This window comes from Kogia breviceps, chromosome 17, assembly GCF_026419965.1.
Source record: "Kogia breviceps isolate mKogBre1 chromosome 17, mKogBre1 haplotype 1, whole genome shotgun sequence".
NCBI classification, from domain to species: Eukaryota; Metazoa; Chordata; class Mammalia; order Artiodactyla; family Physeteridae; genus Kogia; species Kogia breviceps.
Genome location: NC_081326.1, coordinates 51,493,779 through 51,508,670, shown reverse-complemented (window position 1 = coordinate 51,508,670; position 14,892 = coordinate 51,493,779). Strand labels below are relative to the sequence as shown.

The 14,892-nt window shown below is 34.2% G+C and overlaps 1 protein-coding gene across 3 annotated transcripts in view; it reads left to right on the top strand.

Annotated features, from left to right (window-relative positions):
- NUDCD1 (NudC domain containing 1) overlaps positions 1-14,892 on the top strand; it is an 82,310-nt gene that overhangs the window by 30,847 nt on the left and 36,571 nt on the right. For all 3 annotated transcript variants that reach the window (XM_059043499.2, XM_067018002.1, XM_067018004.1), the window contains 4 exons: positions 609-789; positions 4,207-4,389; positions 7,990-8,194; positions 11,329-11,473. In XM_059043499.2, coding sequence (XP_058899482.1) covers positions 609-789; positions 4,207-4,389; positions 7,990-8,194; positions 11,329-11,473 — 714 coding nt within the window. The remainder of the gene's footprint in view (positions 1-608; positions 790-4,206; positions 4,390-7,989; positions 8,195-11,328; positions 11,474-14,892) is intronic.

Here is a 14,892-nt window from a genome sequence, read left to right as displayed (position 1 = left end):
TGTCAGTGGGCTCTTTTGTTTTTGAAGTATAAGAAAGTTTTTGTGATTTGTTCTCTAATTCCTTTGACTCTTACCTTTGTAAATTTCCAGAAAACAAAGAAAAACAAACCAAACCAAAAACAAAAGGAAAAAAAGCATACACACATGCACTCACAAACACACACAAACAGTATTCAGAAACTAAGAGGAAGAAAGCAGAAATAAATCAGAGATGAGACAGGGGAAGAGATGCAGTAATGCATGTTGACTTTCTCATGTCCTGTACAGAACATTCTTTTCACCTGACAGTTTTTTTCTAGAAGATTGCTTTTAATTCCCTTTCTCCTCTAGGTGCTGTTTGGATGCCCTGTTTTCTTTGTTTTTAAGCCAAGAGTACTGATCAGTTTTCTCTGTTAAACAATTAGATATTTTCCAAAAGTTCTTTCTCCAAGCAATATGATTTAAACTTGTAAGCTTTATTTAAGGGCTTTTTTCATGTTTGTATCCTTGTAGTAAATATGGATAGTATTGAGTTATTTGTTGGATTGTCGGAATTCTGTATATTTCCTCTGTGCCGTATAATTCATGTAATACATTTTTGTGAGTGTCATCTCTTTTCTTTTTTGTAGATTATGTTTAATGAAGAGCTTGGAAATCCTTTTATCATAATTCACAGTATCTCATTGCTGAAAGCTGAAGAACATTCGATAGCTACCCTGCTTCTTCGAATAGAGAAAGAGGAATTGGATATGAAAGGAAGTGGTTTCTATGTTTCCTTGGAGTGGGTCACTATTAATAAGAAAAATAAAGGTAAAACATAACAAAAATCTGATCTCTCTGTAGTGGTTGCCATAATTTAGTGGCTTTTGAAATGCAAAGCAGTTCCTGTAAATGCTATTTGCTTTTTCTTAGGCACTGTGTTACGATTCTGGTACCTGCCACCCAGTGGAATTTATAGCTAGTTTCTCCTTAGGTATGGATTATAAAAAATTAATAATGTGTTTCCATAGTCAGATGTGCCTTTTTGTGTAAAAGGAGACACTATTACATAGTTTTAGAATAATTTAAGTGTATATTTTTAATATATACAAAAGTATATGTTAATATGTGTGTGTGTATACACACACACACACACACACACACACACACACACACAAGATTTGTTCTTCGAAATATTTAATGTAATTTGTTTTTTCTTCCCAGTGTTGTAGTTTTATCTCTGGAGGAACACAGTAACTGAAAACTTTAGATTACATGTTAGAAAGTTTCTGTACAGGTCTAGATGGTAACCTAGCCCTGTACAGAAACTTATATCATTTGAGTTATATCATTACTACTCAACTATGATGTTGTGGTGCAAGAGCAGCCATAGATGAATGCATAAATGAATAAGTCTGTATTCTGGTGTTTATGGACACTGACATTTGAATTTTATATAATTTTTACATATGTTTAAATATTCTTTTGATTTTTTGTGAACGATTTAAAAATATAAAATTCATTCTTTGGCTCACAACTTTCTTTTCTTAATATCTCAGTTCCTCTTGTCCCTGAATTACTAACATAATTGTGTTACTTTCTATTTTCCCTGAACATTACAGAGCAGTGTTATATTTCTAAACTCTTTTGAGTAGAACATTTGATAAGTTATATTTTATGGTCAAGTAAGTTTGAAAATGTGGGCATATGATATCCCCATATCACATTAAGCATACTCAAGTTTCTAGAAATTTTGAGTAGAAAAAATTTAATTTTGACCCAGCATTTCCCAACCCATTTAGCCATGGAATAATTCACTTGAGACCTACTGTTTTCCATCCCACACTTGTTGGGAAAAACCATCCTATAAAATATACAGTGTCTAAGGTTGGGTCTTTAGAGGCAGCTAGGACTCTTTGCTGTTGCATGTACCTGTGGAGGAAAAATAGGAGTTTTTATTTCATTCATGAAATGAAAAGTCTGTTCCTAAATATGTATGAAGAGAATGTGTGAATGTAGGTGAAGATTTAGAGAAAAAACACTGACAGATGTTTTAGAACAGATTGTATTATTATGTATGTGTTATTATGTGTAACTCATGACATTGAGTTATGATTTTTGACTATTCATTGTGAAGCTTACAAGCACTACCCACTGTAATAAAAATTTGTTACCCACAATAACAATATAAGTAAAGGTACGAAGTCAACTGAAATGTTTGGGTACTTTTTAAAGCAAAAAACAAAAAACCCTTATTTTCATAGAATAAATTCAGTTAATTTACCAGAAACTTTCAGAGTACAGTTAATTGTTCATATCTTAAAAATTCTAAGTACAATTATTTATATTTGATTATAGTAGGCAGATCTATATCTGAATGTGTATAAAAATCATTTCTACCATAAACATATTTCATTTAAAAAAAAACCCTTATCAGTAGCTAGAATGGGAAGAAAATAGTCCACACCACACTTTTTCTGGTATCATCAGTTTGTAGCTTTTTTCAGAAGACACTTATCGTATACTGGCTGAGAAAGTAGACAGACTGTAGTCAAGGAACGGGTAGATTTTTCAGAGGTTGATGTTTCAGGTAAGTCAGTCGCTTTTATGATTTAGAGCACTGCTCTCCAATAGAAAATTTTCCAAAATGGATGTGTTTATATGTGAGCCACTCAGTGTGATAGCAGCTAGCCATGTGTGGCTTTTGAGCACTTGAAGTGTGACTAGTGTGACTGAGGAATTGAATTTCAAATTTTACTTAATTTTAATTAAATAGCTACTCTGGCCAGTGGCTACCACATTGGACACCACAATCTAGAACAAATTTCATCAGACTCAATATTTTTTTTTCTTTAACATCTTTATTGACGTATAATTGCTTTACAATGGTGTGTTAGTTTCTGTTTTATATCAGAGTGAATCAGCTATACATATAGATATATCCCCATATCTCCTTCCTCTTGCATCTCCCTCCCACCCTCCCTATCCCACGCTCTAGGTGGTCACAAAGCACCAAGCTGATCTCCCTGTGCTATGCGGCTGCTTCCCACTAGCTATCGGTTTTACATTTGGTAGTGTATATATGTCCATGCCACTCTCTCACTTCGTCCCAGCTTACCCTTCCCTCTCCCCATGTCCTCAAGTCCATTCTCTACGTCTGTATCTTTATTCCTGTCCTGCCCCTAGGTTCATGAGAACCTTTTTTTTTTATTCCACATATATGTGTTAGCATATGGTATTTCTTTTTCTCTTTTTGACTTACTTCACTCGGTATGACAGACTTTAGGTCCATCCACCTCACTACAAATAACTCAGTTTTGTTTCTTTTTATAGCTGAGTAATATTCCATTGTATATATGTGCAACAGCTTCTTTATCCATTCATCTGTTGATGGACACTTAGGTTGCTTCCATGTCCTGGCTGTTGTAAACAGAGCTGCAATGAACATTGTGGTACATGACTCTTTTTGAATTATGGTCTTCTCAGGGTATATGCCCAGTAGTGGGATTACTGGGTCATGTGGTAGTTCTATTTTTAGTTTTTTAAGGAACCTCCATACTGTTCTCCATAGTGACTGTATCAATTTTACAGTCCCACCAAGAGTGCAAGAGGTTCCCTTTTCTCCACACCCTCTCCAGCATTTATTGTTTGTAGATTTTTTGATGATGGCCATTCTGACTGGTGTGAAGTGATACCTCATTGTAGTTTTGATTTGCATTTCTCTAATGATTAGTGATATTGAACATCCTTTCATGTGTTTGTTGGCAATTTGTATATCTTCTTTGGAAAAATGTCTGTTTAGGTCTTCTGCCCATTTTTGGATTGGGTTGTTTGTTTTTTTAATATTGAGCTGCATGAGCTGGTAAATTTTGGAGATTAATCCTTTGTCAGTTGCTTCATTAGCAAATATTTTCTCCCATTCTGAGGTTGCCTTTTTGTCTTATGGTTTCCTTTGCTATGCAAAAGCTTTTAAGTTTCATTAGGTCCCATTTGTTTATTTTTGTTTTTATTTCCATTTCTCTAGGAGGTGCAGACCCAGTATTTTAAAATAGGGATTTATTTACAGAATATTAAGTTGTAAAATTTTTTTTATCCTTTTTAAAAAGGTACCTAATAGTGTGCTTTTTAATAGTACATTTAAAATATTTAGTTTAAATTAGAGTTAATATACAAATATATTCAAATATTTTTATTATATAGTTTTTTATTTGTAATTTTTTTGTTCTAAAATGCTTTATTTTCTTACAGATAAAAAAAAATATGAAATTACTAAGCGTAATATTCTCCGTGGAAAGTCAGTGCCCCATTATGCTGCTATTGAGCCCGATGGGAATGGTCTAATGATTGTCTCTTACAAGTCCTTTACATTTGTTCAAGTTGGTCAGAATCTTGAGGAAAGTAAGGATGAAGACATGTCAGAGAAAATCAAAGGTAATTTTACTTCAAATATCCATAGAGCTCCTGTGTAAAATATATCTGATTTGTCCTCCCAGCTAGGTTATGAGTTTTACCAGGTCAAGATAGTCACTTAATTTTTCTTTATGTTTCTTTCTATTTCCCAGAATGGTCTTTTATAAAATGTGCCACCTAAGTAGTGTGAACTGTTCAATTTAATACTTTGTAATTACCAAAAATGTTTTTAAAACCTATATATTATCTTAACCGGATTAGATATTTAATAAATACTTATTGAATGAATAAACAAATACTAATGTCTACTTGTTGTTGGTGTTTGAAAATCCAGCATATTAGTATTGTCAGTAATAATTTTTTAAAATAAGCTAACCTCTGTTCATTATAGGTGTCCTAATTACATATTCTTATCTTTCATACTAAACTGAAAGAAGGTTCCTTTGGGGGTAGAATCACTGACTGAGTTTTCTCAGTGTTTAATTCATCATGAATGCATGAGTGAATGAATGAAGATAATGTTTTAGAATGAAAAGAGTAAAAACGTCTTTCAGGAGAAATTTATATTTGTATACAAAGAGTACATATTCTTTAAAAGTATTCAAGAGAAGATTTTCCTATAATCATTACTGTTTATATTTCTGGTATTTATAGCCAGGGACTAGTATATTTTACTTAACAGAGATTTTCACAATATTTAACAATTATATATATTACTCTTTGAATCTACCCTTTTTATTACTTTAACAACTTAATTATTTAAAATAAAAATCAGTTTCACCAATTTTGTAAGTATAGTTTTATATACTTTTATAGCTTAAAAAAATGAATCCTTTGAAAAGTATTTAAAATACTTTTCAAATACTTAATTTATATATTATATAATATTTGAATATGTAATAAATATTTGAAAAATATTTTCTCCAGGTTTATAAACATGTACACCTCCAATTATAAGGGTTGTGCTTGGTAGCGTTTTATTTAGCATCTTGTGATGTTTTTATGTAAGATCCCTTTCTGAGTAAATTCTACTATTTTGTCTTAATTATAATGTTAAACTCTCCTAAAGCTTAGCCAGAGCAGCTATCCATATCTCTAGACAACATGCCCTTTAGAACTCCTTTGGTGAGCGGTTGTGGAAGAATGAAAGACTGCCTTAATCCTTAGAACCAGTCTGCCTAGTAGCTAGGACCATGTGGTTCCAAGATAGATTTGCAGGCTAGCTGGGACACATCATGTGTTTAAATCACTAGCCACTAGTCCAGTGCTTCTTTTGTTGACATCTCACATTATATTTTGCATTCCTCCTGAATTCGTTTTTCCCTTTTAGTGTAAACCACAAGTCCCTTCCATTTTTCTGTTTCCTTTCTAATAAATAGCCCTTTCTTTACCCACTTTCTCTTGGGAAATTTCTTCTGTATTTATTTTATCATTGGACTTTCACAATAAGAAAGGAAAATTGTTCTCATTTAAAAAAAATTATGCATAGTTTGTTAATTAGTATGCTTTCTTTTAAACACTCTTTTAAGTATGTATACTGGTTTCATTTTCTATAACCTATTTGGTACTGTCATGATATTATAAATAATGATATTTTCTTTGAAAGACCTAATACAATCTCTAGAGATATAGAAAGGTACTCAAAGCAACCAACAATGGAAAAAATTATTTAGGTGTTTGTATAGTTTTGATGGAGAGGGGAGTAAGAAAATTCTGGCTTTCTCTTTAGTCTATGTCCATGGCCTTAATTTATACTAAAAGCTCATGTGATTTTGCAGGTTCCTCCCATCCCCATATCTGGCAGAAATTATATATTGCATGATTATTATGTATAAACTGCCTTCTTAATGTTTGTGGGAGACGAGGGATGAGTAAAACATTTCTTACCTTAGAGAGCTTATAGTATGTCTTTTAAGCTATATTTCAAGCTTTTACAGTAAGTTTTTATTAAAAGTACTTCTAAAGGCAAAAGATAGAGGATCTGAGACTTAAAGGAATGTGATACAAGTTAGATATTACCCTGGAGTAACAATTTTATCCTAAAAATTCATGCATTTTTTAAAAAAGTTTATTTTAATTTATTTCATTTTTGGCTGTGTTGGGTCTTCTATAGCTGCGCATGGGCTTTTCTCTAGTTGTGGCGAGCAGGGGCCACTCCTCTTTGTGGTGGTGGGCTTCTCATTGTGGTGCCTTCTCCCGTTGCAGAGCACGGGCTCCAGGCACGTGAGCTTCAGCGGTTGTGGCTCACAGGTTCCAGAGTGCAGGCTCAGCAGTTGTGGTGCATGGGCCCAGTTGCTCCGCGGCATGTGGGATCCTCCCAGACCAGGGCTCAAACTTGTGCCCCCTGCATTGGCAGGCGGATTCTTAACTGCTGCGCCACCAGGGAAGCCCGCGTGTTTTATATTTATTTCTATATTATCATATTTGTTAAAAGAAAAATTTTAATATCAGATAAAAGTGACCCTTCCAGGAGACACACCATGCTTATGCTATATCTTTCAGCATATCAAGTAGCCCCCCAAGTTTTAACATAAAACCACACGAAAATAAAAAGAATAATAACCCACATTTAGTGAGAGTTTATAATATATTTAGCTAACAGAATTGATATTAAATGTTTTACATGCATTAACTCATTTAAATGTCACCAGTGAGTCCTAAGAGGTGTGTAATATTCTGTTACACTATTTTACAGATTAGGAAAATGAGGATTAGAGGTATAGTTTTGTATCAGAATTATTAAATGGTTGAACCAGGATTCAGACCGTGGACTAGCCAACTCTGGAGCACTAGTTCCTAACAGCTCTGTTATATTCCTTTCTGATGAGTGGATAGACAGATTAATGTTTATGGATGCCATTAAGCAAATATTTATTCATTTTGCATTTAAGCCCTATTTTCCTACTTCCATGGTGATAGTATGATGGGTCTAAAAGTGTTTCTTTAGTAGATAGCTTTTTAGGAGACAAGCTGAGGAGTTAGAGAAGGTGATGAAGGGAGGATTCTTTTATTGGGAACTTAGACAAAATATACTGACAGCCCTTGAATTTGCTATGAAATTGCTTTCATGTTGTGAATGAGGTAGAATAGCCAATACCTTTATAAGGAAAATATCTTTTATTTTTGTGTGGACATGTATCCCACCAAATAACAATAGTCTCTTGTATCACAGAGTTCCTATATTGCCCCAAAATTGGCAAATCAAGGCTGTGGTGAAAGTTTCAGACAGGAGTTTATGACATATTTGGTATTCTTTTGAACTCGGAATCCACTGTGTGTGTGCTCACGTGTGTGCATGTGCGTGTATAAGAGGAAGAGGGAGAAGTAGGGAAGTAGGGATACTGAGAGGCAGGGAGAGAAGGAATGGGGATGAAAGAGTTGCTATGATTTGTACTTTATGAATGTGTATCTCTTGGAGCATGAGGTAATCCTGGAACAGGAAAATGTCAAGTAAATTGCTACAACTCTTTTAGTGAAAATTCCCCATGGAGATCTCTGTGTGTTTGTTCATAATTATTTTTTTGTGAGAGGATCGCTAGAAAATATGCTAAGATAGGTGTTCTTTTGTGTGACCTAGTCTCAGCTTTTTAATTACATAATGCATTTTTCTTTTCCTAAAAGAAACTCTGTATTACTGGCAACAGACTGAAGATGATTTGACAGTAACAATATCGCTTCCAGAAGACTGTACTAAGGAAGACATTCAAATACAGTTTTTGCCTGATCATGTCAACGTTGTGCTGAAGGGTCAGAGGTTTTTGGAAGGAAATCTCTATTCATCTATTGATCATGAAAGCAGTACATGGATAATTAAAGAGAATAATAGGTATTTTTATAGTTTTATTTATATTTAAAATTTTATTTTTTATTATTTCACTTTTTTCTTTTCCTTTTATGCTTTCTGCAGTGGTTACATCATAGGAGAATACTACAGTAGGTCCATCAGTATTGCTGATTATTTTTCTTAAGATAGATTGAAAATGGAATTACTGTAGTTAAGATTAATGATACTATTATAGTTATTGTTTACATAATACTGCAGTGCTTTTCATTTCCAACTCTGGATACAATGATAATAACAGAAACAATAATAATAATAAATAGGTGAAAGTGGTCATTTATTTAAATTTGTGCTTTTTAAACTTTTTAATAGAAATAATTTTTTTCTATTAACTTTAATTTGCTAATTAGTGGAATGCTACTCTGCAATAAAAAGCAGTGAACTCCTGACAGACATAATATGAATGAACCTCAAAAACGTTCCGTGGACTGAAAGAAGCCAGAGACAAAAAGTATGCCCTGTGCAATTCCACATAAGTGAAGTTTTAGAACTGGCAAAACTAATCTATGGTGATACAAATCAGAACCGTGGTTACCTCTAGGGTGCAGGAGGATTGACTGGAAAAATGCACAAGGGAACTTCCTGGATGTTTCAGTATCTTTATTGGGTTATACGGGCATATGCATTTGTCAAACAATGAATTCTACACTTAAAATCTAAGAATTTCATCTATAAATTACACCTCAGTAAAAAGAATATGTAAATAAAAGGTAAACAAAGGTTGTGTCTTATAAGGCTAATCCTCTGCCCCAACTACCATTCCTCTTTGTAAATCTATTGTTCCAGATACTTCATTCCCTAATCATTTGGATTAATAAAATTAGTCTCTTTCATTTTAGATCAAGTCTTTGTAATTGAATTCAGTGATGGTTAATGAATGGTATTAGGCACTTAATTTTTAAAATGGTCAAGTTTTGTCAGAAGTGGGTTAAAATTAGATGTTTTTATTAAGTGTAATTCTTGGTTAGTGGTATTTTACCCATCCATGTGAGTCTTGATGTGACTCTGAATTCTGTGAGCCTAAGAAATATATATCTAGTTCAAAATTGTTTTTAAATTAAGCAGATACCCTGAAATCATTTTATTAATGGAGAAATTTGGTGACTTTGTTATACTTTTTAATGTATTATTTTAAAAACTCAATATCTGAAAGGTCCTTTCAAAAATATTTTATATTTCCATATATTCTGTTTAAACATATCTTACTAGTGTGTGTGAGAGATGAGGATAGCATTTTTAAATTGGCAAACCAGCTGGAACATATTGCTAAATATAAGTCATCAAGCAGTAACCCAGCCAAGGTTTAGGAGAAGAGTTGGACCTTATGCAAATAGTTTCAGCATTTAACACATGAATATAGGCCAGTATTCTTTTTTCATTAAATTTGAGGTGCTTGATTACTATTTTCTGTTACAAAAGATAATTACAGTGTGGTGTAGGTGGTATCATTGGTTTAAAAACACATGATTTTTTTGTACTTGATTGTATTATTCATCTCATTTTCAGTAGTTAACGTTCCTTCTAGTTTTGGAAGGATTTGTTAACTAATCTGTAGTTTATTATGTATGGGGCTATGTGTTCCTTTTTGCTTGGATGGTAGGATGTGATTCTAGTTTTAAAATGTAGAAATGCATTTGTGCTAAAAGAGTAACATTGACTAGATATGCCAATTTAATGATGGTTCATAAATTCTTTATAACTAAAACTGTATGAACTCTAACTTCTTTAGGTAGCAACTGACTAAGAACAGTATTTATGCATTCTGGTCACTAGGTACAAGTTCTTTAATAGTTATTTACATATATTTTTTCAGAGAGGCAGAATAGTGCAGTAGTGAAGAACATGGACTTGGAGCCAGACTGCTTTACTAGCTTGTGACCTTGGCAAGTTACTTAACCTCTCAGTGCTTTCTTTTCTTACTTGTAAAATGGAGATGATAATAGTACTTTATTTGTTTGTGGTGAGCAATAAATGAGTTAAAACATGTAAAGTGCTTAAGATAGCACCTAGCTTACGGTAAGCATTAGGTAAGTATGAGCTGCTGTCATTTTTATTATCATCATTATTATCATCACCATCATCATTCAAGATTAGCTTTCTCCTTAGAAAATGTAACTAAATCTGGGCATTATTGACCATGGTGGTAGTTTTTAATGCTAATGATAGGAACTCATTACATAAGAAAGATATTATTTTGTATAGTCTCTTAAAATATAAGAAGTTTTAGAAAATTTTAAAGTACTGTAATTAATTCATGAGGTAGTGATAATAGCCTTGAAAAAGAATATCTGATAAGTTTGCATGTTCTATTTGATAATTACGATAATAGTTACTATCGTGTTCTTGAAATTGTTTCCTTGCAATTGTGTTCCAGGGCATGGGTTAGTATGGCCCACGTGTGCCAGAGATGGCACATGGAAAAGGTTGCTTTGCTGTGAAACAGCTACCACCAACACCACTTTTCTCTGTATTATAGCAACAGCTAGCTTACCTAGATTTCCTTTCCTATTCAAGAGGCACATGGGCAACTCCTTATCCCATGTCCACAGTCTGCCCTGACTCAGCTCTCTCTCCCTTTTCTGCTGCATCAGTCCTTAATCTTAGTATTCCCCGATGGGTCCCTTTTTATTGATTTAACTAACCTTCCTGATATTTAGGTTAATAATATGTCTACTAGTTTGTGATAATGAAGGTAATTGTTGGCTTCACACACAAAGAGGTACCTTTAGTTATAGGCCCTTTTCAGTTAACTTTATTTGCCCACCCCCCACCCCACCACCACCGTTCCCAGTGAAATAGCTCATAAATTCATGTTGCTTGCACTTTTCTATTGAAGATTGGTAACACACAGCACACCTGAACTGCAGCAGTACTTTCTGAGTGCTCTTACTCTTTCCAGTCACTCCAGTGGTACCTTCTTATCTATTAAATCTGTATTGTTTACCCTTGGATGATAGGTTTTTCATCATATGCAGAATGAAAATGAACATGATTTTTGGTAAAACATCCTCTGGACATCAGAGGGGTAATTTCTGTGGAAGATTCTTCTGTTTGGTATTGGTTGTATACTTTGTATAGTTGCTTAATGTAACATTACTTTCCTCATCTTAAACTTCTAGCTTGGAGATTTCCTTGATTAAGAAGAATGAAGGACTGACATGGCCAGAGCTAGTGGTCGGTGATAAACAGGGGGAATTTATTAGAGACTCAGCCCAATGTGCTGCAATAGCTGAACGTTTGATGCATTTGACCTCTGATGAACTGGTAAGCAATTGCAATAGCAGTGTAACTTCCCAAGAATCCAGAAGTATGTTATGTGAGGATTATACCATGTTTGTTTGTTTGTTTGTTTGTTTTTTCTGATACGTGGGCCTCTCACTGTTGTGGCCTCTCCCGTTGCGGAGCACAGGCTCCGGATGCGCAGGCTCAGTGGCCATGGCTCACGGGCCCAGCCGCTCCACGGCATGTGGGATCCTCCCGGACCGGGGCAGGAACCCGCGTCCCCTGCATTGGCAGGTGGACTCTAAACCACTGTGCCACCAGGGAAAAGCCCTACCATGTTTTTCAAACATTATTTTGCTTTTCCTAATGTAAGAGACAGGTTAAGTATTAATGACTAGTGTTTGAACATGGCTTAAAATTCTAATATTTACTCCTTATACTGTGTGAATATATATATGTGTGTGGGCATGTTGTACATATAGGGTGGGTGTGCATGTATGGTTGTATGTGGTTGTTCGTGCACTCAAAAATCCAAGAATAACTTTACTTTTGGTCCTCTGTATCTACTGCTCCACATTCTCAGATTCAACCAATCGGGTATTATGTATTTCTGTAGTATGTATTTTAAGTGGACCTTTCCAGTTCAAACCCATGTTGTTCAAGTGTCAACTCTATCTCTGTGTATATCTATATTCTCTTTTAGAAGAATTGACTGACCAAAGCTGACAGGGACAAAAATTAAGATTTTACTCCCTACCTTGCTAATAATCTACGTGAAGTCATTGAAATTTTCTGGGTGCTCTTAGAATATCACAAGGTGTGTGTGTACACATATAAAACATAAAACTATGAGATTTTTGTTGAGTATGTTCCTACTCCGATAACATTTAAGATAATATTAAGAATTTGAACAAATATAGCAATACACCAGAACTTCAGTTATGTTCCTTTACCAAAACATATCAGCAAATTTAAAATGTCTTATTTATTGCCATCTGGAATTATAGCAATGAGGAAGATTATATAAAGAAGTATTTATACTGTAGGGTTAGTTGCATCCTAAGTTAGAAAGGAAAGATTAGAATATTGAAAGTAAATGTCTCTGACAAAAGAAAACATGACCAAAATGGAGAAACCAAGTTTCACATTTTCTAGCATAATGGAAAATTTCAAGAATCACTGGAATTCATATGTATGACTGTAGAACTTTGATTTCAATAGTCCTCTTGTTACAAGCCATGCAGACTGCATTGCTCTGTGTTCATCCAATATTCAGCAAGTATTTATTGTGATAGGGCTCTGGGGATATAATTATAGTGATAGTAGTGGGGGTTTGTTTTGAGATTGTAGATAATTGCTACTCTTTTAAACTTGATGATTTCAAATGAATATTCATATATATGAGTAAGTTATTTATGCCTAAACACTAGTGTGTTTGTTACTTTTAAAATAAAAAGCAGAATCTTGTCATCTCTAACTGAAGGCAGTTTTGTGTTTTTCAAATCTTTATACTTTTTCTTGCCTTACTGCATTGATTAGAACCTCTAATCCACTGTAAAATAGGAATGGTGACTAGTGGAAGCAGATATTCTTGCCTTATTCATGATCTTGGGGAAAAGACTGAATTTTCACTATTAAGTATGATGGATTCTTTTTATCACTTTGAGGAAATTTCCTTCTATTCCTAGTATGCTAAGAGTATCATGATGGTCATGATGTATTATTCTTTTTTACATATCACTGGTTTGGTTTACTAATATGTTATTGAAGAGTTTTACATTTATGTTTGTGAGGAATATTGAGGCCTATAGTTTTTGTTTTGTTTTGTCTTTTTACTGTCTTTATCTACTTTTGGTATCTGGGTAATGCTGAGTTCATAAAATGAGTAGAGAAGTGTTGCTATCTTCTGTTTCTGGAAGAGATTGTGTAGACTTGGCATTATATCTTCTTTAATGTTTGATAGATGTTGCCAGTGAAACTATCTGGACTGGAGTTTTCTTTTGAAGGTTTTAAACCATGAATTTAATTTCTTTAATAGTTACAGGATTATTTGGGGCATCTATTTCTATTGACTTTATTTTTCCTTTTTTTTCAGTTTCCAGTGTCATTCATTTCTATTATTACATTTATTTCTCTCTTTTGCTTGCTTTAGATTTATTTTGCTCTTTTTTGAAGGTGAAATCTTAGATGATTGATTTTTGACCTTTCTCCTTTTCTAATGAAAGCATGTAATGCTATACACTTCCTTCTAAATACTACATTAGCTGCATCCCCAAAATTTTCTGCCTGTTTTCTTAATCCTGTTATTGATTGATTTGATTTGATGCTGGATTTCAGTTTTTTGCATGACTGGCTTATTCTTTGTTCTTACTCCTAGGGCGGAACTTTTCATGAATCTCAGCTGAAAGTCTGGAATGTTTACCAGGGTTTCTCCTCCTGTGTGGGCCCTGATCTCTAATTTTTGTCTCCCAAGCACTTTGATAATTATCAAAACTCAGCTTTTTAACCCCTTATCCTCTGCTTTCCACGTGTCTTTATCAGCTCAGCTTGAAATAGCAGATAACTCTAGGAAAGCAGCATAGTCTTGGGTTCTCCTTGCTATTCCCTTTTCTCTGTAATCTTGTCCTGTTAAGTACTGGCTGCTTTGATAGTCCTTAGCTTTTAATTTTTGCCCTCCCATCTCTAACATGGGTAATTGAAAGGAGAAGGGAGGGAGGAGTGGAGAGGGTGCTTTCTTTTCTGCTGGATGTATATATCTTCTTGAGACACTGTGACAAAATGGCCCCAGCTAATTGCTGGAATTACCTTCTCAGCCAGCCACTGCAACCAGAATTGTTTCTATTGGTACTTAGTAAGGAGAAGACAACCACAGCTAGCTGAGTGCTTTCTTTTCTGCTGGATGTGTATATCTTCTTGAGATACTGTGACAGAATGGCCCCAGGTAATTGCTGGAATTACCTTCTCAGCCAGCCACTGCAACCAGAATTGTTTCCATTGGTACTTAGAAAGGAGAAGACAACCACAGCTAGCTGGCTCCATATCCCAGCTGGAAAATGGACAGATTTGATAATGTCTGTAACTTCCAGACATTTAGTTTCACAGACTCTCTGGTCTTTTCATTAGGTTCTCAGTAACATGACTGCATTTTGGCAAACTAGTTGTGTGGACATTTTATCAGTTGTTATAGAATTGTATTTCTGTTATGTGCATGTGAATGTATAATTTATCATTTAAGTGATCCTTTTTTACTCTTTGAGGGATATAAGACCAAACAGTGATTTTTGCATTCAAACAGTGAACATATTAAAATTACTTTAATGATTCCATTTATCTCTACTTTTGGCATATTTTTAACTATACCTCTGTGTTTTTGTTTGGGTAGATATTTGTGTGTGTGTTTCGTGGTTGTTCTAGAGTTTATAGTATACATCTTCACCTTATCACCATCTATCCTCAAAATA